Raw genomic sequence first — 23,151 nt, 5'->3', positions numbered from 1 at the left:
GGCATTAACTACGAAATGGGATAAATAAAGTCCATTAAATTCGCTTAATTTCCAGGCTAGGTATTTTCAAACATGTGCCGGGACATATAAGTTCCGTTCGGACCGAAAGGGTTAAAGCTCATGCCAAATTGGACTAAGCGGATGGACCATTTGAAGCGCAGTCGCGGTCAACATTTGCATGAAATAATCCTCAAACATTAAATTATATGGACTGTACTATCGATTTAAATAAAATTTCATGCATTTTTCTGAATTTTACGTGTGCTTTTTTGAAAAACTTTCCTATAGCTCTTCAAAAATCACCCTTTACTTTGCTCAATAGAATTGTTTTCTGTTTTCAAATCAAACTCTTTTTTAAACTGCAGTCGATATCTGAACCACAACTTGGTTCCAGTCGAGTCTAATTTTCCAGTGAAAACTCTAGATAAGCTGTGTTAAATATTAAAATATAATTTCTTGCAAACTTGACTTATTATTCATCCTCTAATGCAGTTGAGCTGCTTTGCTGTATTGCATAAGTTTCGCTGGTGTTGAACAGCAGATTGCCAACATTTTGTTCTTCGAATGCATTGTGATGCCAATGTTGCTGAAATTTTCGCTTAGAATTGATGCTAAAAAGTATCACTGGCGTTATTATTGAAGCTCATCATTTTGGCGAACTGGCAGATTGAAGAAATGAGCAGCAGCTGTCGTCGGTTGGCTAAGGAAGCTCCAGTACGAGTATATATCTGATGCGTATCCTCACATACTATTATAGGTTATCGACTCCAATTTCTAAGAATATAAAAAATCTTCTAAATACACTCAGTGTGAAGTGATTCTCCAGGATTTTGCAATTCGACAATCCCAAAAGAGTTTACTTGTCTGATGACCTAAGGTTTTAAGTAATATAATTTTATTTGTAATGTCCACTAATTTCATAAATTTCACTAAATTTGCATTGGCGCCGAAGGTCGTCTGGTACCTCAATACATTGTTTGAGGTTTAGTAAAAAATATTGCAACATTTGTTTGCTCACGACTTATGTAGACGCCGTACATTAGGAGACACACTCATGTTCTTAGCCCATTGTAATACGGCATGGGAAACTTAACCTGATCTCCTTAAAATAAATTTGAACTTTTAAAAATTTTAGAAGATCCCTGATTTCTACAGTGCTCAGATCTTCTAACTCATTAAAAAATTGCCTATCTAAAGTTGGTGAATCATTGTCTGGATAGTGGCGCAGAAGGAGCCCCTTTTTCGTTTAGACAGCTTCTACACAAATCATGTGCGCGCCTAGCTTCTGAGCGTGTCTGCCTATAAGACAGTGCGCCGTTATAGCAGACATCAGAGTGCTTAGGCATTGATACTTTGATATCAACCTCCTTAGAAAAAAAATAAATAAAGGAGTGTTAAGTCTATGCTTATTTTGGCTTAGCAGGGATGCTGTGTATTTCGCATTTTGAGAGTCGGCCACAATTGTCGGGTGATTCTGCAGGTGGGGTTATAACGCCATCTTTTACTCGCTTCTCTGAAATTTCTCAAAAATAAGTAACCTTCACATAAAGTATACCAATATTGTTTTTAATATTCTCGTTAGGAAGTGTGGTGCCGAGACTCGTTTGATGACTAAGTTAGAAAATTTTTTTTTAAATTTCTCAAAATTTAATCCGTTATTTTGCGTCATCGCGCACCACCCTCCAAAGTAAATCTCTGCCACCTGTATAGGTACACTCGTACATAAATATATTAACAAACGTATGTCCAGTTTTCAAGAATAATTCTTCATAGCCACATTTGTGTATTTGCTTCTACCGACTAAACCATTTAGCAAATCTGTCTGCTGTTTTTCTGACGTCCCCAAAGTGATTAGTGATTAGTCATTTGAGGAGAAAATTATTTGAAGATCTTTCGAAACAAACAAAATTAATTATCTCTCAAACTGTAGAATTGGTGGCACCATAATCAGCATGAGCTCATTGATTTTTGCCGGTGAGGTGTGCTCGCTGTTTTAGTGCTCAAAGCAAAACTACTGAATATATTCGTAACGCCATGTAGGCAAATTTTGCGAGAAGAATATTGTCAACGACGGGCGCAAGAGCAGAGCAAAATAAATTAGAAAGCACGAGAGACGACAGTTTCAGGCTTAGGTGTTTTGAGAATGTATGTATGTATGTATGCATGCACATGCGTATGCATGTGGATCATTTGCAAGAGGACGTTTTCGAAAATGTTGGCGAAAACTCAAAAAATCTCAGCCATCGCAATTCAAATGATTTTGAGTGTATTTAAGTAATTTAGAAATTGAAAATAGTATTTGTGTTTTCACTGCAAACGAACTTTAGACGATTTTCAAACAACGTAGCTGGTCGGACATTTAGTTGCTGATCAAACGGTGAACGGTAATGTAAACGATTTCAAGTTGACATTTTGGTGAGTGGAAGTGTTGTGAAAACTGCGCACACATTCTTACATGCATACATAAAAGTGTGTGGGTTATTAGAAGCAGTTTTGAAAATATCGGCTTTAAAGCGTGTTTAAGTTTAGAATAAGAAAAGGAGTTATGAAAGTACAACTCTTGACAGAGAAAAATGTTAGACTGCTGGAAGTTTAAATTTTTTTTATTTTTAAGACAAAAGTGACTATTGAATAATGATAAATATGCGTGTCTTTTATTATTATGTATAAATGGTTGTGAAAAAATGAAAAATAAAACTGATTAGAATTTTGTACTGGAAAACACATACACACATAATAGTGGGATGAATATTTTTTATATGAAAGTTCAAAAATTAATATTAACAAAATAAATTCAAATGTAAAGAGAATAAAACAATATGTGTTAAAAAAAAGTAAGTGAAAAGAGCGTCAAAATAAAAAATAAAAGCAAACACAAAATAAAAGGTGTGTAGTTTTCTTATAAACAACAAAAAAAATTAAATAAAAACACAAAATTTGGAATTTTCTAAGAAACAAAAAAAAAAAAATGTGTTAAAAGAGTAATAAGATTTTAAGAAAAATACAAATACTGTTATATATATACTGTTATATATAATTATAAAATTTCTTCAAAAAATTCGCAACACAAAGAAGAGCAATCACAAATTGAAATTAAAAAACTACATAATTGCACAAAAACAAGTTGAGCAAATCACACAAATAAAATTTAAATAAAAAATATTATGCTAAACAACAGAAAATACCTCATTGCTGCAACTTCTAAAGCGCAAAATCGAAGGATTAAGAAAAATAAAAGCTTTAAATTTACCAAAAAAAATTTCAAAACATTGATAATAATGTAATATAAGATAAATAAAATAATAGAAATGCAAAAGAAGGTGCAAGATACAGAAAACTACAGTCTTTATAAGTTTCTGAAAAAAAGAAAGAAATCAGGAACAAAAATAGAAATAAAAAAACTACAATAAAATAAAAAAAATTTTCAGAAACAAACATTTTAATTACAAAATTGTATCTTACAAAACCAAAAAAATGTTGTCGATACAGTTTTTAATTACCGAGCATTAAATTTTAAAATTAATTTAAATTAAAAAAACTAAAATAAAAAAATAATCAAAACCATGATCGCAGAAATTAAAAGGAGAAATAGTAATTCCAAAAACTGAAAACATAAAATTTTTCTTGTGAAGAAATTTTGCACTCAATATCAAAATATGTATAAGTATATAGAAAAGTATTAAATATTCACGAATCACCAAACGAACCAAAAATAAAAAACCACAAAGAAATAATAATAATAATACAAAAATAAAAGCCTGACACCCGGTTTCCGCAATCAATGTTAAAGTTTATCAGGCCATCAAAATTCCAAGCGAAACTTTCTTTTTGCTCTTGATTGGTGCGTTTAGCGCTCAAGCAATTTTGGCTTAGTTGATTTTAATTTCCACATGCAGAGGAAGAATTCTTCCTCTACTACCACTACTTTACTATTTTAAATTTTAACAGTCTGATAAGTATAAAATTTGTGATTTTGAATCCGGGCATGAAGCCTCAGGCACAAAAAAAAATCATGATTACCAAAAAAAACTTATTTTCTTGATGCTATAATCAAAAAATTAGTTACTTAATAAACATTTAGTGGGCCATCCTTATATACCATATATTCATATAATGCAGTGTTAAGGAAAAAATTATATATTTTTTTCGTCAATAGTAGTAAGGTAAAAAGATACCAAATAAGTAAAACAATACCATATAAAGTTTCGTGTCTTATCTAAATTCCGTCCCTGAGCTCAATTGAAAGCGAAAATACATAAATGCGGCCGTTGTAGCCGAATAGGTTGGTTCCTGATTACCATTCGGTAGTGCCTGGGTATTTAATAATATTTATTTATCACTAAAATTTAAAAAAGTAACAAGTCAACTGAAATCAGCATACATTTCTAGAGTTCCAACCCAAAAACTGAAATGCAATTATAATATAATATATATATATATAATTGGCGCGCACACCCTTTTTGGGTGTTTGGTCGAGCTCCTCCCTTATTTGAGGCATGCGTCTTGATAATGTTCCACAAATGAACGGACCCACATTTTCCGACTCCGAACGGTAGATATTTTTTATGAGGAGCTTTTTCATGGCAGAAAAACAATCGGAGACCAGCCGAGGGCGACCGCTTTTAGAAAAAAAGTTTACTTAATTTTTGCCTTTCACCGAGATTCGAACCTACGTTCTCTCTGAATTCCGAATGGTAGGCACGTGCCAACCCATTCGGCTACGGCGACCGATAGTTTTAATTATTAAAGCCAAATATTTTTTATAAATAAATAAATGTAGATTTTATATAAAGATATTATAACCATCAGTTGTAGAAAGATTCTAATGAAAATATGATTTTCAATTACTAAAATTTAAAAAGTAATAAATAAATTAAAATCTAAATAAATAGTTTTTTTATAAACAGCTATATTGAAGTTGAAAATTAAAAAAGTCGAGCCAAGAAGCACCGAGAGATTTGTTAACTCTTAAAATACTCATCCTAAAAAGCCAATTGTACTCAAAGCTCTTCAAAGAAAGTAAAAGGGTAGATAGACAAGGAGGAAAAGAAAGAAGTAACGGAAAGAAAAAGATAGAATAGAGACAGAGACGTAGACAGAGATAGCTAGTCCTGTGAGAATTTTCCAGATTTTTTGGCAAATCTGAAAATATCTTCCAGTTTGAGAAAACGAATATTACTCATTCTCAAGATATCGGAACCCAAAATTCGAAGCCTTACTCTAGGAGAGGCAGGACACTCACAGAGAAAATGCTCCGTGCTGTGCGCCTCCTCTAAGCAAGACAGGCAAATAGGGTCCTCCATGATTCCTGGTCATATACAGATTCTATGGGTTGAGTCGTGTAATAATACCAACCATCAACCGAATGTATTTTCTTTCAAGTATTAGAACAGTCCGACAGTTCGACAGTTGGCCAATTCTTCGGCAATTTAATTTCCTTGAACACCGCGGTGTCTTCGGACCCATATGAGTATTAGTTTATTCTTGCAACATAATTGAGCTTCTTCTTACATTCTTGAACAAACATTGAGGTTTGCTTCGCGTTCTTCAGGGCATTTAGTGCAGCTTAACTGTCACTAAAGACTTCAATCTGTGCCCCGCTCCATCTCCTCTTAATTATCTATTTTGCTACTTTCAGAATGGCAAAAAATTTCTATTTGGAAACCAGTTGTCATTCCTCTCATAGCGTAATGATACTTTTTCCTATCGTTGAAGTACCATCTGGCTCCAGAAGCTATTTCATTCTTGGACCTATCGTTAAAGAAAATATCTGTCAAATTTCTTTGAATGTCTTCTGGATTATGCACTACTATGGGTGTAATGTAGCTGTATACTTTCTAATAACTTTTGAAATATAACCTATAACCATAACCTTTGAAATATATAACCTACAACAAACATATTTACAGAATTTTTACAGTTTTTAGTGATTTCTTAAACCGAATACCCGAATATAAACTCCGGCAATATTTCTATAATTTAATAAACTCTTAAAAACTAGGAAGTTTGCATATAAAAGTTCGAATGCCTGTAATTTAAATGAATTAAGGTTCAGTTATGGTGCCTAACATATTAATTAATAATTCATTTGATTATATTTTACACAAAATACAAAATAAAAATATTGAAGCGTTTTTAAAAAACAAAAATTGCACTTCGATGCAGTGAAAACAAATAATTTTTTATCATTTAACGAATTCAAAATGTTTGAAAACTAATTTCTTAAATTCGCCACAAATCCCTGCCCAAGGATACCAAACGAGCACTCGTGTTCCAGCTCATCGTAAAATCACTATTTGTTTGCGGTGGTTGCGGCTTCCAACTATTAATAGCCACCACACTTGGCTGGGCTGGATTGCTCAAAATTATAATTTTCGGACCACAAAGACGACGACAGCTGCGTCGTCAAAGTGGCACCAGCAGAAAATATAAGGAACCATTAACGAATAGAAAAATCAACGTACCCATGTATTTGCACACACACACACACACATACGTGCATATAGTAAATGTGAAAAAAACGTTGAAAATAAATTTCAACGAAACGGAATTTTTAAATTTGGAAATCCAAACGGAGAAACGGAGAAAGTTGTTTGTGTCTTTTGTGAAAAGTGGAAAATATTTGCGGAGAACCGAAAAACAGAAAAAAAGAAAAAATATATGAAATAAATACACAAAATAATTTTTGTCACATAAAATGTGCAAAGCCATGAAAAATTATGTGTTTTTCACAATGTGAAAATGTGAAAATATTTGAATAAAGTGGCTATTTTTAGTGAGCGAAAAGGAAAACATCAGCGATTTAGCTGAACTGGAGAAAAGTGATATTTGTGTGATGAAAGTAAACCATGAGTGTTTAGATATTTGGTGTTGGCAACAGTTGGTCGTAGATGTAGGCAGATTTGGCAATTGTTAAGGCAAACTGCGGAGCAAAAAATTTATATTTTTAGAAAAAAAAGCAAATTTAATAATCTTAAAAAAACTTTTATAAGCGTTTTAGCAACTGCAAAAAGACTGCAACTAAATGATTGAACTTATTCGCGCAATTTCACACCCAACGACCACACCTCTTACCGCCTCACCGCCCACAACACATTGCAATTCACTCCATCAATACAAATTGAAACTAACCAAAAAATGCAGTGATCGTTGGCTAAAAAAAGCTTCAAAGTTAAATTTAAGTGCCAATAATGCATGCATTTAAAAAGAATAGCAACAACAACTTAGTAATATCCAACATAAACAACTATAATTTGTATTAGTTGCAGCGACGCAGCCTAAAACGCTTGCCAACACAATCGGTAGCAATACCAGCAACAGCCGCAACTAGCAAATCAGCATTGACTACAACCACTCGGACTATCCACTCGTAATCCGAAATACCCTAAATTCAAATATTGGAATGAAGAAAATTCCTTAAATTAGTTTTTCGCGAAATGTGCGCGCAAATAGACAACAAAAATAATGCATGGTTACCTATACGTAAGTCCGTATGTATGTAGAAACACATACATGCAAACATACATACAGGCATGAACAAGGCAAATAAGCAATACTTAGGTGAAAATATGTAAATTTCTACCCAGCAGTTGAATTCTAAAGGCAGAAGAAAAAAAATTTTTTGCGACTACTTACTTTTCGATTTTCTCTTTTATTTTAATTTGAGTGGCATTACTTCTAGGGATAAAAAGTATCTTTTAGGCCAAACAAAGGGGTAATTTTTCTCACCCAATTCTGTCTATGTACAAATATCCTTTTAATATTACTTCTATCTAGTCAGTATATTCAACACCAAGAGATCCCTAAGCCATGTTTAAGAACTCGCTGCATTTTAAGTGCGTACTTCAGTTGCCATGGTTATCTTAGGGCGCAGGGGATATTAAAAGGTCTTTATGACAGCTGTACGGAAAATTAACTTTAGTGCAGTTAAAAGTTTGAGGATGGTATTCGAACCATGTCCAACTTAATGTAGTCCAAATCCACAAAGTTCAAGTGTGTCCACATTCTGGTAATCATTATTCAAGACCAAAAATTCATTTTTTTCCAAAAAAACTCATTTTGTTTAAAATTGTTAAGAAGAAAGATTTGTTTTTGTAAACTAAAAAAAAATTTTCTTTTTGAATTTTTGTTTTTAATTTTTGGGATTTTTTTCAAATTTGTTTTTTTATATATTTTTATTTATTTATTTTTTAATGAAATATTATTATACATTACATTTTAAGGAAGGATTAAGAAAGGAAACCTGGTTCTTCGAGTCACAGGTTGTTTTTATGACAGGCTTTTTATGCTACACTTTCGCAGTCTGAGCGTTACTGCTGCAATAGCATTCCAATTATTGGCACTGCCGCCCTTCGAATTTCGCTGCGGGTACGAGGCAAACTGCCTTTTGTTGATTTTGCACACTGCGGTTTTTTTCATTGGTTTGCTGCCTTTGTTGCCACAGATTTGGCTACTTTGGTTAGTAATTTCTTGTGTGATAGCTGTTGATATCCAAGTCCAAGTCGTTGAATTTTGGCGAAATATCAGCGAAGACTTTGGCAGTGCTCCGGCAGTTCTACATCGCCTCCACCATCCCAGCCACTTGAGTGGCACATTTGTGGCGGGCTGATCGTAATCGCGTATTTCGTACGAGTATTTTAACTTTACAAATGCGATTTTTCAACTTGTCACCTACTATGCATGCGCGCATAAAAGAAGAGCCAGGAGGCACTCACATACATACATACGTACATATGTAACTATTCCAACAACAATGAAAATGAAATAAATGCATCGTTTTGTAATGATGAGACGATGGACGATAAACGGACGGCGAGTTGGGACAGCTGAGGAGGGCGGTGGATGTTGACAAAATTGAAAATTTAATTTTACCGGTAAAAATAGCCCTCGGACAAAAACAAATCGAATGACGAGCAGCTGAAAGTGGCGAAATTTGAAAACATGCAATTCGTCTAATGGCTGCCAGGCAATTCAACAAAATAATCTAAGCGATCCACTAAATCCGATTTCTGCTTCTGATTTGTTTTTGCTATTTTGTTAGTTTTGTATTTAGTTTTTGTTTAGTGTGGAAAAAAGCACTTGAATTGCTATAAATTTCAGCTTCTCATTACGATTTGTCAAGATCTGCCGAAAGGGTGGAGAAAAAGGCGAGGCAATAAAACACTCTGAGAACGCATTCCTACAGCACCACAACCGCTTAAACAAACATACGTCCTACAGCCCAACTGTCCAACTAGACAGGTAGCCATGTAGTCAGGTAGCCAGCCAGCCAGCCGGCCGATTCTCGAATGCAATACGAGAAGAATAGAAAAATTGGAATAAAATTATTTTGGTTGTGCTGCTTTTTCTTCATTCAAATCTTCAATGTGCAATGCCTTTTTGTAAAAAGAAATCTGTCATTCCTTACAATGACAACAAAAACAATCAGCCAGCCAAACAAGCATACTAAAGTACACACTAAAATCTACCTACACACACACACAAATGTGTTACATATAAATGAACGAGATTGTAAGCAAATAAATATGCAAATCTTGAATAAATTTCATTTAATTGCCAACGGTGAAATGTTGGCCAGCCAAAAATGTCTTGCTGGCTAGTTTGCTAGCTTGTGGGCGAGCGGTTGGCTAGGTCAAGCGGTGTGGAGGGATTGAATTGCCAGGGATTCCTGTGTAATAGCTAATCAACAAGGCAGCCAGCTAACCTTTTATTTATTTCTGTGATTTTTCTCAGTCTTTTTTTTCCTCTTGCAGTGATTGCACAATTCAGACAGATTTATTTTCAACCAATTAAATGAAATTAATAAACAGGCTCTCCACCCAAACAAGCGCTTCCGACCAACTTTGAAAAGCGCGCCAGGTTATTATTTTTTTCGAAAACAATGCCATTTGTAATCGTTAATAGAGTCCAAGCTCGTTAATTTCACTTCCCATCATCAACGAGTTTCATTTTTTTTTTTTTTTGTTTTTCTTTTTGTGCAGCACTCAGACTTTAATTAAGTCCATTGTACTACTTTTGGATTCCCTTTTAATTTTCTTTAAATCTACCCGATCTCCGAAGAAATCTGAGTAGATCTTGTGGTGCCTCAACCCTGATTCGAGCGAAGGCGGGGCAGACACACAGGTAGTGGTCCGCCGTCTCATCCTCCTCTTCACTTCTTCTGGGCAGATCACACTGTCTGAGATGCCCAACCTTTCCATGTGCTTCGCCCACAGAAAGTGGCCCGTCATCAGTCCAACCAGCCGTTTGCACTTCCCTCTGCTTAATGACAGAAGGGTTTGCGACAGTCCATCGGACATGACAGGCAACATCAGTTTAGTCCATCTGCAGCCTCTCTCAGCCTGCCAAGCTCGCTTGTGGGTGGTAGTTACCCATTTGCTAACCGTGGCTGTGATGGCCGCAGAAGGGAGTGGCAAAAGAGGTCAGAGGTCTCATTACCCGCGATACCAACGTGTCCCGGGACCGATGTTAGCATCAGGCTATTATATCTACCGACATAGTTCATCCTGGATTTACAGGACTTGACTTTTCAAGTACGACTCTTGATGCCATGGAGTCAAGGGGCATGGAGAGGATCGTTGGATCGACGTCCATGCCTTCTCTGTGTTTCAATGCCGGACAGGGGCCGTACCAGTTCCCATTGTGTTTCAGTCTGCAGATGGCCTTCAAGGCCTCTGCTTGGCCTGAAGTAGTCAGAAAAGCTCCGGTGCAACAGATGGCCACAGTGCGTTGTCGTCGCGATAAGGTCCTCCTGACTCCCACTAGAGAGAGTCTCCTCATCCAGACCACTGATGCGTAGGTGGTAATAGGTCTTATCATAGCCGTGTAGATCCATAGGACCTTGCTAGGAGAAAGACGCCACGTTTTTCCAAAGACACCTTTGCACTGCCAGAAAGCTGTCAGTGCTTTGGATGTCTTTGTTTCAACGTGTGATTTCCAAGGAGCTTACTATCGAGGATTACTCCAAGATATTTTATTTCCTTGGATACCTGGATTGTGACTCCTTTTAGCTTAGGCAAGCCTCCTCCTTCTAGTGAAGAGGACAATACCAGTCTTGGCAGGATTTGCCGAAGCCCATTCGCACAGCACCAAGTGTCAATCCGATCCAGAGTTTTCTGCACTTTCTTGCAGATGTTCATAAGCGAAGGTCCTGTTACCAAACAAGCAACATCGTCCGCATATGCTTGTGCGTAGACTCCCGAATCGTTTAAGGTGGTGAGCAGAGGATCGATTACCATGCACCAGAGCAATTGCACACCGCCTTGGGGGCAGCCTCTATTAACCCCATATGACACCAGCAATCTTCCTCTGCTCGCACCGAAACGATTCTTTGGGCCAGCATCGAACGAATCCAATTTACTAGCACCGGGTCTACGCCGTGCTTACTAGCAGAGCTACACATACTGTCAAAAGTGGCATTATCAAACGCCCCCTCTATGCCTAAAAAGATGCTCATAGCGTAGTCCCTCCTGTCGGTGGCCAGCTCTACCAGCAGGATTTTCCACTCTGAGAGGCATGCTGAAATGCAGACAGAGGGTGAGCCTTCAGCGACTTCTGACATATGCGCAATTCCAGCAGTCGTTCGATACTTTTCAGCATGAAAGAGGTCATGCTGATGGGTCTAAAGCTTTTGGGGCTGGTTTGTCGTCTTTTCCAACCTTTGGTATGAAAGCGACCCTCACCATCCTCCAAGAGCTTGGTATGTAAGCCAGTGCCAGGCATGCCGAGAAGATTTTCTTCAGGGCTGCTGTCACGGACTCTGCGCCTTCCTTCAGCATGGCAGGATATATGCTATCTGGTCCGGGCGACTTGTAGCTGCCAAAAGATTTGATGGTAAATCGAATGGCGGCCTCATTCACCACAGATCTGGCAACGAACCAGTCATGCCGAGAAGGTGTAACAGCTCTAACAACTGCCTCTATCAATAAGGGCTGTTGCCGGCTGACGCTTATCTGATTACCAGGAAAGTGAGATTCCATCAGCAAGCTGAGTGTCTCACTTTGCCGCTCCGTGAAGGAGCCATCAGATTTCCTAAGTGACCCCAGCTGTGCAGTTGGGTCCCTTTTCAGGATCCTAACCAATTTCGCCGTGTCACTCAGAGAATCAATACCGCTGCAAAATTCCCTATATGAAGCTCTTTTCGATTCCCCAATAAGCCTTTTGTAGTTCTTCTGAACATCACGGTATCGCTCCCAGTCCTCAGCAAGGTTAGTCTTGAGGTCCGGTTTAGAAGTTTTCTCGACTCACGCCTCAACATCTGGAGCTCTCGATTCCACCAAGGAACGGGAGTCCGGTTAGGGAGAAGTCGAATTGGACAGGCTGACTCAAAACATTCAGTTAGGGCAGCGTTGAGTTTCTCAACAGCCGCCTGAATGGCCTGTTCTTTTCGAAGTCTTGGTGGCGTAACGTCAAGGTCCCGCAACGCCTCTCTAAACTTCTGTCAGTCTGTTTTTCTGGGGTTTCTAGAATGGCATTTGTGCCTCCTCGCCACACTGAAACGCAATCTACCTGTGGTCCGAGCACGAATCTTCGGCAAGGACTCTCCAGTTCTTGATTGACCAACCAAGTTTTGAGTTTGATAGGGTTAGATAATTCACCTCCTGCCTTCTAGCTGTTACAAACGTTGGCTGTGAGCCCTTGTTATGTATGTCTTGCCAAGAGGACGCGATAAATTCGAATAGTCGAGAGCCCCGTACATTGAACTTGCTGCTGCCCTAGATTGTATGCTGGGCATTAGCATCGCAACACAGGATGAGGCCCAGATTGCGCCGGTCACAGAACCTCACGAGACTAGTGGCCTTCTCGGGTGGTGGCACTTCCAGAGCATCGTAAGGAAAATAAGCAGATGCAATCACAAACTTCGACCATCCGCGTCTACCTCTGTAGCACACCTCAGCCACTACCAGGTTTTGGCAACAGAATTACTCAAGACCCTGTAACGTTTGGCGAATAGAACACTGATTTTAATAAAACACAATTTCAATCTGGATTTGATTTGGCACAAAGAAGAAAAAGACCTTTCAGTGCGATCATTAGGTGCTGATAATGAGGAAAGCATACGAAGTAAAGAATTAAATATATTAAAAGTGGGATATATATTTTAATTTAATTTCATTAATTTCATTAAATTCATTTAATTTAATTTGTTTTTTTTTTTTAACTAAGGAATGCAATTATATTATTACTAGCTAAACACTTATAAATAGGATTTATGAGTTTGAATACGATTTAGGACTAGGTTTTTCAATGCCGCTCCAGTAAATGGTAAGTCGACATCTTTCACATTACTCATTTGTTCAATTGCACATGGAGCGTGTCAAAATGGCGCAAGTTCCGAACAGGTATATCGAGAGATACTCTTCTCAAGATATCACCACAATCAATTTAATTTTTGTCACAATGTTTGCGTATTTCTATGTCAGCGGCATCGCAGCCCTCACTGTTGTTGCGAAAGCGCCAATGCCGTTATTAGCTTCTTCTTTGCTCTTCTTAATTGCTTTACAAATACATTACCAAAACTTTTGATGAGACAATTCATAAGTTAATCAGGATATTTTGCTTCTAATTATATGTGGAGTTTGGGTAACATCTGAAAGAGACTGAAACTATTTCGTACGTCTTCAGCGTCGAAGCTTGCATTACAGGTTTAAGTGTATGGTATAAATACGGATAATAAATATATATACATGCATATAAATAAACAGATTTCATTGTTTTTAACACATATAAAATTTTTAATACAACTTAAAATAAACATTTTGACGTTCGACAATCATTTGCTGACATTTGTGCTTTCGATCAAAATAACAAATGTCTGAGCGTATGAGTAATATTGAGCAACTACTCGCCTCTTCTCTCTTCTCTTTCGAGTAATAATGCTCAAATCCTTATCTGTGAGCATCCTAACACTTCTCCTAATGAAATATTCTATTCTCTAGCCGTATCTCTATCGCTCTCTTTATTTCCCATATATGCACTGAGGCTTCTCTTGTACCACTCATTTATCCATTTCTCTTGCTTGCTCCCACTTTTGCAAATTCATCAATAGAGCAATACGCGCAATTCATTTTTGTTTACATTCTCGTCGTTTGTTTTCGAAACAAGTGTCCCCAAACTACAACCATAAAAATGCCAAGACAAATAAACACAGCAACAATCAAAACAAATACAACAATTAAAATGCAATATAAGTTTATGGAAGAAAGTGGGTAGAAATGAGTGGTGTATACGTGCAAATTTGTATTTGTTTATTTATTTACTTTCGGTTTTACCTTTTTTGCTTCGTGTAATTTGGCTATACACAACATAAACAAACATACAGCACACAGTCGCACATGTTCGTCGAAAATTAAACTGCGAGACAAAATGCCGCGATCGTACGATGATGGCAGCGATGAGCCATCAGGCTGTGGACCGCTGATTGCAGCTGGCAAGCGCCGATGGAGGGTAAACTTTTAGACGAAGACGAAACGCTGACAATGTCGACACTTGACGAGGCGGCAAGGCGACTATGACTATGACGATGACGATATTCTCGCTGATTGCAATTGTGTTTGCTGTTAATTATTAAATTGTGTTTGTTGGTAATAATTACGTTGAGATGTAGCGAATACGATTGTGGTTGTGGTGTGCGCTCAAGTGTTGAGTATTCGCACGGCGAGTGCTGTGAGATGAAAAATGTGTTGTTTTGCGTGTGGTTATAAAAAAGGGGAAAAATACGTGCATACCTCTAGATGAACACGTACATACATACATACATACATATGTATTGCTTGAGGTGCGAAATAATTCAATGTATTTACAAATTTCCTCCTTCTAACTAATTTTGATTACAATTTTAGCAATAAATATCTTTTGTGTGTTCATCATACATATGTACATGAATTAAGGAAGAAAAGTGTGAAATTAAGTAGTAAAATAATTTACATGTAACTAAGTAGTGCAATTAAACAGAATTAAAAATTTCATATTATAAATCACATCTACGCAAATAAAAGGTGCCGGTGTAAAAGCAAAATTAATTTTATGAGTGTTTAAACGAATTTGTGTGCGCTTCATTTGGATTATGGAAAATGTTAATGCAACAGCAACAGCAGCCACTTTACACCAACAACAACAACAATTACAACAGCACCAGCAGCTGCAGCAACACCACCAAGAACAACAGCAACAACATGAACATCAACAGCAATTTTGCTTGCGTTGGCATAACCATCAGGTAAAGGAATGCTAAAGACTTTTGAAAAATACAGGTGATGTATGCGGTTTATTAAAACAAAAAAGTAAAAGAAAAACGTTGCGATTGTCTTAAGTTAAAGGCTGAGTTGTGGAGATGTGTAACATTTTTTCGTTGCTCAAGGAATATCTTTTAAGATACAATTTTTGATTTTGCAGCGAAAACAGAAAATTTAAAATATTGCATCATTACACAATATATATTTATTCCTTCCACTCCATAGGGAAAACCATAGGGCAGTATCGTCATTAATTTTCCAAAATTACATTTTTTGTACAATACATTTTTTTTCTCGAACTTTCAATGTTTTTTGGGCAAAAGTTTTGATAGTTATACATACGTATATACGTAAATGTAATTAGCACTATATACTTAGGTTTGTTTTTAGCCGAGAAATTTGCAGTGCGCGTCTTGATGTTGTTCCAAAAAGGGAATGAATGATCTTAAGTTTTATGGCCCCTCCAAATGGTTTTTTAAAAGCAAATATGTATTGCATGGCATAAATATACTCGAAGGTTTGCCATTGCCTGCCTAGTAGCAACCGCTGTCAGAAAAAACTTTCTATCGCTTGGTGTTTCATGTCTAGTATTTCGTAGTAACGCGTTAATCTATACAACTACTTCGCTTAATCTGATTTAAATGGTACCTCCTTAATCCAATTGCATCCCCCGTTTTGTCAGATTAGGTCCGGTTTTCGAGATAATAGTATTCGAAAATTTCTTAATTTCAACAAATTAACAAAATTTTGTCTTCACATCAAGGAAGAAAATCATACGAAATCAAGACCTTAAAACTAAAATTACTAGAGGTTTGTGGCCTTACTAAAAATACCTCAGCATCTTCTCCTAGAAAATACAAAGAAATGTTGGCTTATATGCGCCCTGCTGTCAATAAGCATTCCTTGCACTTTTCCGCTTCGCAAACATTTCGGATTGAAGCCAAATGCTTTGGGGTCCGGAAGAGATATGGACAACAGCAACTGACAGACAGGCAAGTGAGCAAGTGAACAGAAAATAAAACAAATTACACACATTAATTACAAAAACAACACCAATACGTCTCTTCAAATGGCAACAAAAACAAACGAAATGTCAAAAGTAGAACCAACGGCTCATTGAAATACACTGCGCCATTGCCGACATTACCGCCAAAGGCATTAGACACAAGTCGGCAGCAAAAGAAATTCTTTGGATTTTGGCAATTGCATGAAACGTTCAATTATTTGGAAAGATTCTGCGAAGATCATTTCCCTTGTTAATATACCGGGTGTTCCGAAGAAAGAAATAATTTTGTTAGAATGAAGAAAATGCACGAGTTTTTTCAGTGGCACTAACGAATATTGTCATTATCCATGGAACACGATTTTATTTATGTGACTGCTTAGCTTGGATTCACTTTAGACATTCCTGTTAACTTATTTTCAGAGGTGTGGTAGTTCTTGATCTACGAATAACTCAAATGATACCCGCCTGAAACGATACTGGATTCTTAAAACTGATCTTCCAGAGTATTCCCATCAAAATCTAAAGTCAGCAAGCAATCTCGTGGTATACAATTAACTTTGCCAAGCCCACTTATGCGTAAAATATCAATTACATACTTGACGGTGTGTATGCATGATGTCCCATCTTGCCGAAATCAAAGAATTTTCAGATTCTTAGTCCTACAGTCCCCAAAAGGTCGGCAACTACGGTTTTGTAGCAGTACCCATTGACCAAAATTGCGTTTTCAGCTGAATAGGGAACAATTGGCTCATGATCCAATTAGAGTTGCAATAAGGCTCAAACCGAGAGTAATAATGAAGTGGGTGGCGTTTGCCTTAAATTTCTGAGTCAATGCAGACCATTTGCAAACTTCATATAAGGAGCTGGTGCGCGGAATGCTAAGTTGTGGAGATCGATGGAGAGATGATGTTCCCCTACTGAGATGCAATAGCGTTATTAGTCAGCCAGTCTCCCGAGCTTTTGTACTCTCTTATAAGTAAAAAACTTACTTTTATTTGGATCGCCCGGTATATTTACATATTTGTATGGAAGCCCGTGCGCACATGGATGACTTTCAAATATAAAAATGTCACCAGTGACTAAATTTTCCTGGTCTACTCATACACGGAGCGAAAGTGGCGTGTGAGTACCTAAATTTAGGCCAACTGACCAGCATTGCGAGCGAATATGCTTAATTGGATGAGGAAAAATATTTTTTTTATTGTTATTTGTTTTTTTTAATGATTCTTAGGGATGCATTTAAGAACTCGTGTATAAGAAAGGGCTATTTTTAAAATGAATGAAATTTTGCAAATGTTTACGGTGTCCAGTCAACGAAGAGACCATTGAAAAATGGCAAACAGGAAATGATTTTTGATCAGAATTCATGGATTACCTCACTTGTTATCTTCAAACATACTATACACCATTGTTGAGGGCTGGACATTTTTTTTTAAGTTGGTGTTGATTGTCAGATCTATGTATGTACTTATAAACCATGACTAAACCTCAGGTAACATAATTTCTCTTGTAGCGAAATCGAAGCGTAATCTGCACTTGATGAAATGGTGTTTCGTTAGGAAAGGAACCAAGGAATCTTTTTAATATGCTATAGCAGCTTTCAATAGGAACATAAAATAGTTTCTACAGAGCCCTATCGGAGAAGTTACGTCACTACGCGCAATCTAACAGCTTCAATTCTTGAGTTTATTTGCTCTTGTAAAGGTGAAGGATCAAATTTTTATGCAAAACTCGCAACAATGTGAATCGAGAGGCACCTAATTCCTATGCATCAACTGATTTCTCTAATTTTTACTGTAGTTATTGAAGTTCATACATATTTTTGATACATAGACCCTCCACTGGCACGGCAAATATGGATGTACAATATTTGTGTATATATTCTATAAACTCCAAAGCCGAAACGAAGCTGAATCGATTTGAATGAAATTTCGTGAAACAATTGTGACTATGCTCGGGAAGGTTTGTATTTTTTCATTCACTAGGGATGCTTGCATTGAAATATAATATTTCTAAAAATCACATGTGCAGTCCGATTTCGCTCATATTATGAATACATTTGGTTCCATAACTTTTACGCGTTGTTCAACTGAGCATCGTTCGGTGACTAAGTTTGCCAAAGCGTGTAGTACCAATTATCTGAAAAATAAAAAAATAAAAAAATAGCATATAACAAATTATTGCTGTTAGGGGTCTCCATCATTCTTGAAAAGAAAATGATTCTCAAATTAGCCTATTTATATATATATAGATATGTATGTATATATACTTACTTACATTTTGCTTTATTTTACAGACCAGTCTTCTGAGCACACTCCCAGTGCTTTTAGATCAGTCTCACCTTACCGATGTCACTATTTCAGCAGAGGGACGTATGCTGCGTGCACATCGAGTTGTGCTCAGCGCATGCAGGTGCCATATTTATAACACAACAATAATTTATAGCGTAATGATAGTTTATGTTCCGATTTTTAAACAGCACTTTTTTCCTGGAGCTCTTTCGAACCTTGGATGCCACCAATCATCCCATAATAATCATACCAGGCGCTTCGTTTGCCGCCATAGTGGCACTGCTAACCTTCATGTATTCCGGTGAGGTGAATGTCTACGAAGAGCAGATACCTATGTTGCTTAATCTGGCTGAGACCTTAGGCATTAAAGGGCTTGCAGATGTCCAAAATAATGTGAGTAAGCATTTCTACTGTATACTTTTTTTGAATACTTAATTTAGCCCAAAAATGTAATCTGAAATATTTCCCGAAGTTACAGAAATCAAATAGGCGTGCTGCTACTGCACCACCAGCGCCGCCTCAGCAGACACATGATTTTCTAGATGCACTGCGCAAAGAGGAGTCCGACACCTCGCCCACCCCACCCTCTCCGCCGCCGTCATCAACAGCGATGGCTCCGCCTACGTTGCCTCCCCCTTTAGCTTGCACCGTGCCACCGCCGACCGCGCAACTACCCCTGCTTTCCGCCGCCACAATGCCAAATGCCTTCAGTTCACCGCTGCTCGGCAGTAAGTTGCCTACACCCTTGGAAAGCTTCTTCCTAAAGTCACTGCAGTTTTATCCGAATTTGCTGCCACAACCACTTAATTTCTCACAAACGGCGTTGAACAAGACCAGCGAGTTATTGGCTAAATATCAGCAGCAATGCAGCAGTTTGTACCAAGACGCGTTGGGCGCATCGTCCAAGGATATTTTACCAACATTCGGTGCTGAAGATTATGTGGCAGCTACGCAACTAAACACGGGAGCACTAGAAGATGGTGGGGGAGGTTATGGCGCAGCAAAGCGATTTTGCCTGGGTGAAAAACAACGACAATTGACGGTACTACCCACACAGCCGCAGACTTCGCATCTTCATTATCAGCAGTCGCAGTCACAGCAAACGCATATTCCACATACACTGTTGCATACCCAACCAAACTCACAACAACAAAAAGACATAAAACGTATCGATAAGATTGTAGAAAATTTGCGTAAGACACCGTTGGGCAGCGAAAGCGGCTTAACGACACATGGATCACAGGTGTTGCATCAACAGCGACAATCACCGCAACAGCAACAACATTTACAAAGTCAACTTCAAGCACCGTCGCTAAGTGTAAAGACCACGTTGAGCGGTAATTATACACCCAATTTACAAACACCTCATTTGAGCAGCAATAAACCGCCTTGGTCCAGCTCTCCGGCACCAGTAGCTGGCACCACACAGACTCAATTGCAGCAGCATCATCAACACACTCAGGCGATGTCTTATTTGAGTGCAGAAGATCAAGTGGCCAAGCTGCAACAACAAATAGATCAGTTTGCTAGCTGTAGCCATAGTACCACATCTGCAGTGGCAACGACTTCAACTGGTGTCAACAGCTCAGAAGCAAAGGCTAACGCGCAAACCGATGGAAATCTACTATCTGGATTGACGGAGAAGCCACCGACCGGCGTGTCAAACTCGTCGAATGCGCCAAACGCCAACCCGCAGCCAAAACCGCCGTCGAATTCAAAGTTGTATGCAACATGCTTCATCTGCCACAAACAGCTCAGCAATCAATATAATTTGCGTGTACATCTAGAGACACACCAGAATGTGCGGTGAGCTCCCACCTGTTGTTTTGTTTTTGTAGTTTTTACAATAAATTTTTTTATTGCTTCCAGCTATGCTTGCAATGTTTGTTCGCATGTGTCGCGCAGCAAAGATGCACTACGCAAGGTAAGTCATTCTAATGCTAGAGACATTTTTTCTAATTTTGTTTTTCTTTTCCATTCCTTCATATTACAGCACGTTTCCTATCGCCATCCCGGCGCACCGTCGCCTTGCGAATCAGAAGCACGCCGCAAGCGTGCTACCAAAGCGGCAAACGCATCACCACCTGTTGCCACCGTCACCACGTCAACAAGCTCGGGAGCTTCAGGTAGCGGTAGCGGAACACCCACTTCACCTGTTGCTGCAGTCAGCGCGCCGTTTCAACTAAATCCACTCGGCACGATTGCCAACTCAGTGACTGCTACGTCGGCTAGTGCGAGCGGGGAAACCGGCAATACGTCTACATTGAATGCAGAGGCGCAAATGGCGGCGGCAGCACAGTTGAGCTCTGCTTATATGTTTTTGCCGAATCAATTTCATTTAGCGGCAGCAGCAGCTGCCGCTGCGCAACAACAACAGCAGCAGCAACAGCAATTGCAAAATGCTATAGATGCTTCAAATACAGCAGCAGCAGTGGCAGCTTTAAGCTTTGCAGCCACCTCGACGTCGTCTGCTACACCGACTACAGCAACTGCTTCAAATGGGGAGGATGGCAGTGCAGGGGCGTTGGCCAATAATGTGCACATTAAACGTGAGCCCAGTCCAGTCGTTGGCAGCCCGGTCACAAGGCAGCAAACTGGCAGTAATAATAACAGTTTGGGCGGTTTAGCGGACTTAAGTCCAACAAATGTGCCGTAGTGTAAACGGTTTTTGTTCATATTTTAGTCAGTAGTACGGTTTTAGTATCAATTATCCTTTCCTCATTTCACATTTTTTGGTTTTTTTATATACGGATCAGCTTTATTATATACATTTTTATTTTGAAGTGTAACAAGTTTGCTACTAGATTTAAGTCCTTAAGAGACTTTTTACACAAATGATCCCATCGTTAGCCCCGGCTGTGATAATTAGTGGAACATATTTAATCTATTTATTTGATTTTAATTTGTTTTTTTACTCATATTAAAAACTACTCTAATTAGAAAAACCCATCAGCAATAATTTTAAATATTCCTATACAAACAACCTTTGCCACTCAAAGAATGTAATGTATTTTTTCAATTGCTTTATGGCAACGCTTTTTGACAACGAAAGGAAACGGAAAACTTTGCATTGAAGTAGTATTGCCGTATCCGAGGAGTTATGTCGATTGTACGGTTGCATTTTTCTCTTTTTTATATAAACACAAAATATAGTAATTTGTTTTTGTTTTTATTCCAAGAGTTGAGTAAATGCCAAAGTAGTCTTTATTAACCCCACATCTACACGTTTCATAGATTATGATAAAAAAAAAACTATTGTATGTTAAAACAGAAATATCAGGTGGAGACAGCCAATTTCACTGTTAAATTTATTGCCATCACTGTTTTAATTTGGCTGCCATCTCGTAGTTTAACAACTTAATTTTCATTTTACCAAGCCATTTGCACGCGCGAATACAGCGATTCCAAATTGCTTGATGCCATTTTAAAAATTAAAAGTTCAGACAGCGAGTGCCTACATGAGAAAACGGGACAAAGTCAAAACAAAAATTTTACAGACATATTTAGAGGAAGGTGTAAATATGGGGTAAGGAAATATTTTATTTATAAATCTGTTCATGTTTAAGTGAAAACAATTACGTCTACCATTTTATATCTATTTTAATTCAACCAGTTAGTACCAGGTTAAATACTATTCGAGGCTTTTCAAGTACATTAAATTTACAAACGTCATATAAATACATACAAATAGAGTTTTTAATACTTAAAGTAACGAAAATACTCAAAAATGTTAAAGAGAAAATTAATTTTTAAAACTGTTTAAAGAAAATGTTAAGCAAAGCACAATACTAAATACTTGTGGAAGACTCAATGCAAAAAAACAAAAAAAAATTAATTGTGTGCATTATACAAACCATACAATTGAAAAAATTTATAAGCCTTATTTATTTAAACACAATTATTTACTAACATTTTTGAAAAAAAACTGTTTATTGTTATAGTAAATGCAATTATATGGAAAGACACTAAAGTTGATCAAAAGTAAGGCATACACTTAATACACACATACTGATGTATCTATTTTCATAATACACACACACACATTTTAGCCAGGACTTTCAAAATTATTTTATTTTAGGCTGTAAGTTAAAAAAGGCACATTTTTATACAAAAAAAAAGAAAAAATGACTTTTATACACAAACAACACACACAAAAAGACAATTATATTTAATATTTTAAATTTTATATAAAAATTATTTGATAAATATATGAATTTTAAATTGATACATCCTGGGTAATATTTTTATTAGAAAACTATGCGCAACTAATAGACGTCAATGCTGAACAGAAATCTAATTATCCATCGACAGTCGTTGCTACGTTACGGGAACGACTTGAGTTTAAATCCGGCTAAGGCGTAACAATTACGTTCCCCAAAAATGTATGCGAAATGTTTTATCCTGCTACTATGGGGTGTTTCTTTGGCTGCATTGGAACTATCGATATTGATAACTATGGTTTGACAGGTGAGAAAAGCAAATTATGCTGACATTTCTATTCAGTAAGGTTTGGGAAGTTATCATGAATCATTTAACGCTTCCAAATTGTGAAAATATACTTAAAAAAAATTGTTCGCGAAGTTCACGGTACAAAGTGTTGAAAAAGGTGCCAAAATATCGA

General features: G+C 37.4%; 1 protein-coding gene across 4 annotated transcripts; it reads left to right on the top strand.

The window, feature by feature from the left end:
- The first annotated feature begins 2,354 nt into the window (after positions 1-2,354).
- LOC128860535 (zinc finger protein chinmo) lies at positions 2,355-22,834 on the top strand. 4 transcript variants are annotated; one of them, XR_008454256.1, is made up of 8 exons: positions 2,355-2,415; positions 14,841-15,217; positions 18,536-18,651; positions 18,719-18,923; positions 19,003-20,336; positions 20,400-20,454; positions 20,524-22,056; positions 22,782-22,834. XR_008454256.1 is itself a non-coding variant. In XM_054098123.1 (7 exons), the coding sequence occupies exons 2-7, from the start codon at positions 15,065-15,067 to the stop codon at positions 21,184-21,186; spliced, it is 2,520 nt and encodes an 839-aa protein (XP_053954098.1). In that variant the 5' UTR covers positions 2,355-2,415; positions 14,841-15,064; the 3' UTR covers positions 21,187-22,684. The 4 variants fall into 4 exon arrangements, 3 of the variants coding, with proteins under 3 accessions (XP_053954098.1, XP_053954096.1, XP_053954097.1); XM_054098123.1 differs by lacking the exon at positions 22,782-22,834 and having other exon boundaries at positions 19,009-20,336; positions 20,524-22,684; XM_054098121.1 differs by lacking the exon at positions 22,782-22,834 and having other exon boundaries at positions 20,524-22,684.
- Positions 22,835-23,151: the final 317 nt, after the last annotated feature.

This window comes from Anastrepha ludens, chromosome 4, assembly GCF_028408465.1.
Source record: "Anastrepha ludens isolate Willacy chromosome 4, idAnaLude1.1, whole genome shotgun sequence".
Classification (NCBI taxonomy): domain Eukaryota; kingdom Metazoa; phylum Arthropoda; class Insecta; order Diptera; family Tephritidae; genus Anastrepha; species Anastrepha ludens.
This window is presented reverse-complemented; position numbering and strand designations above follow the sequence as displayed.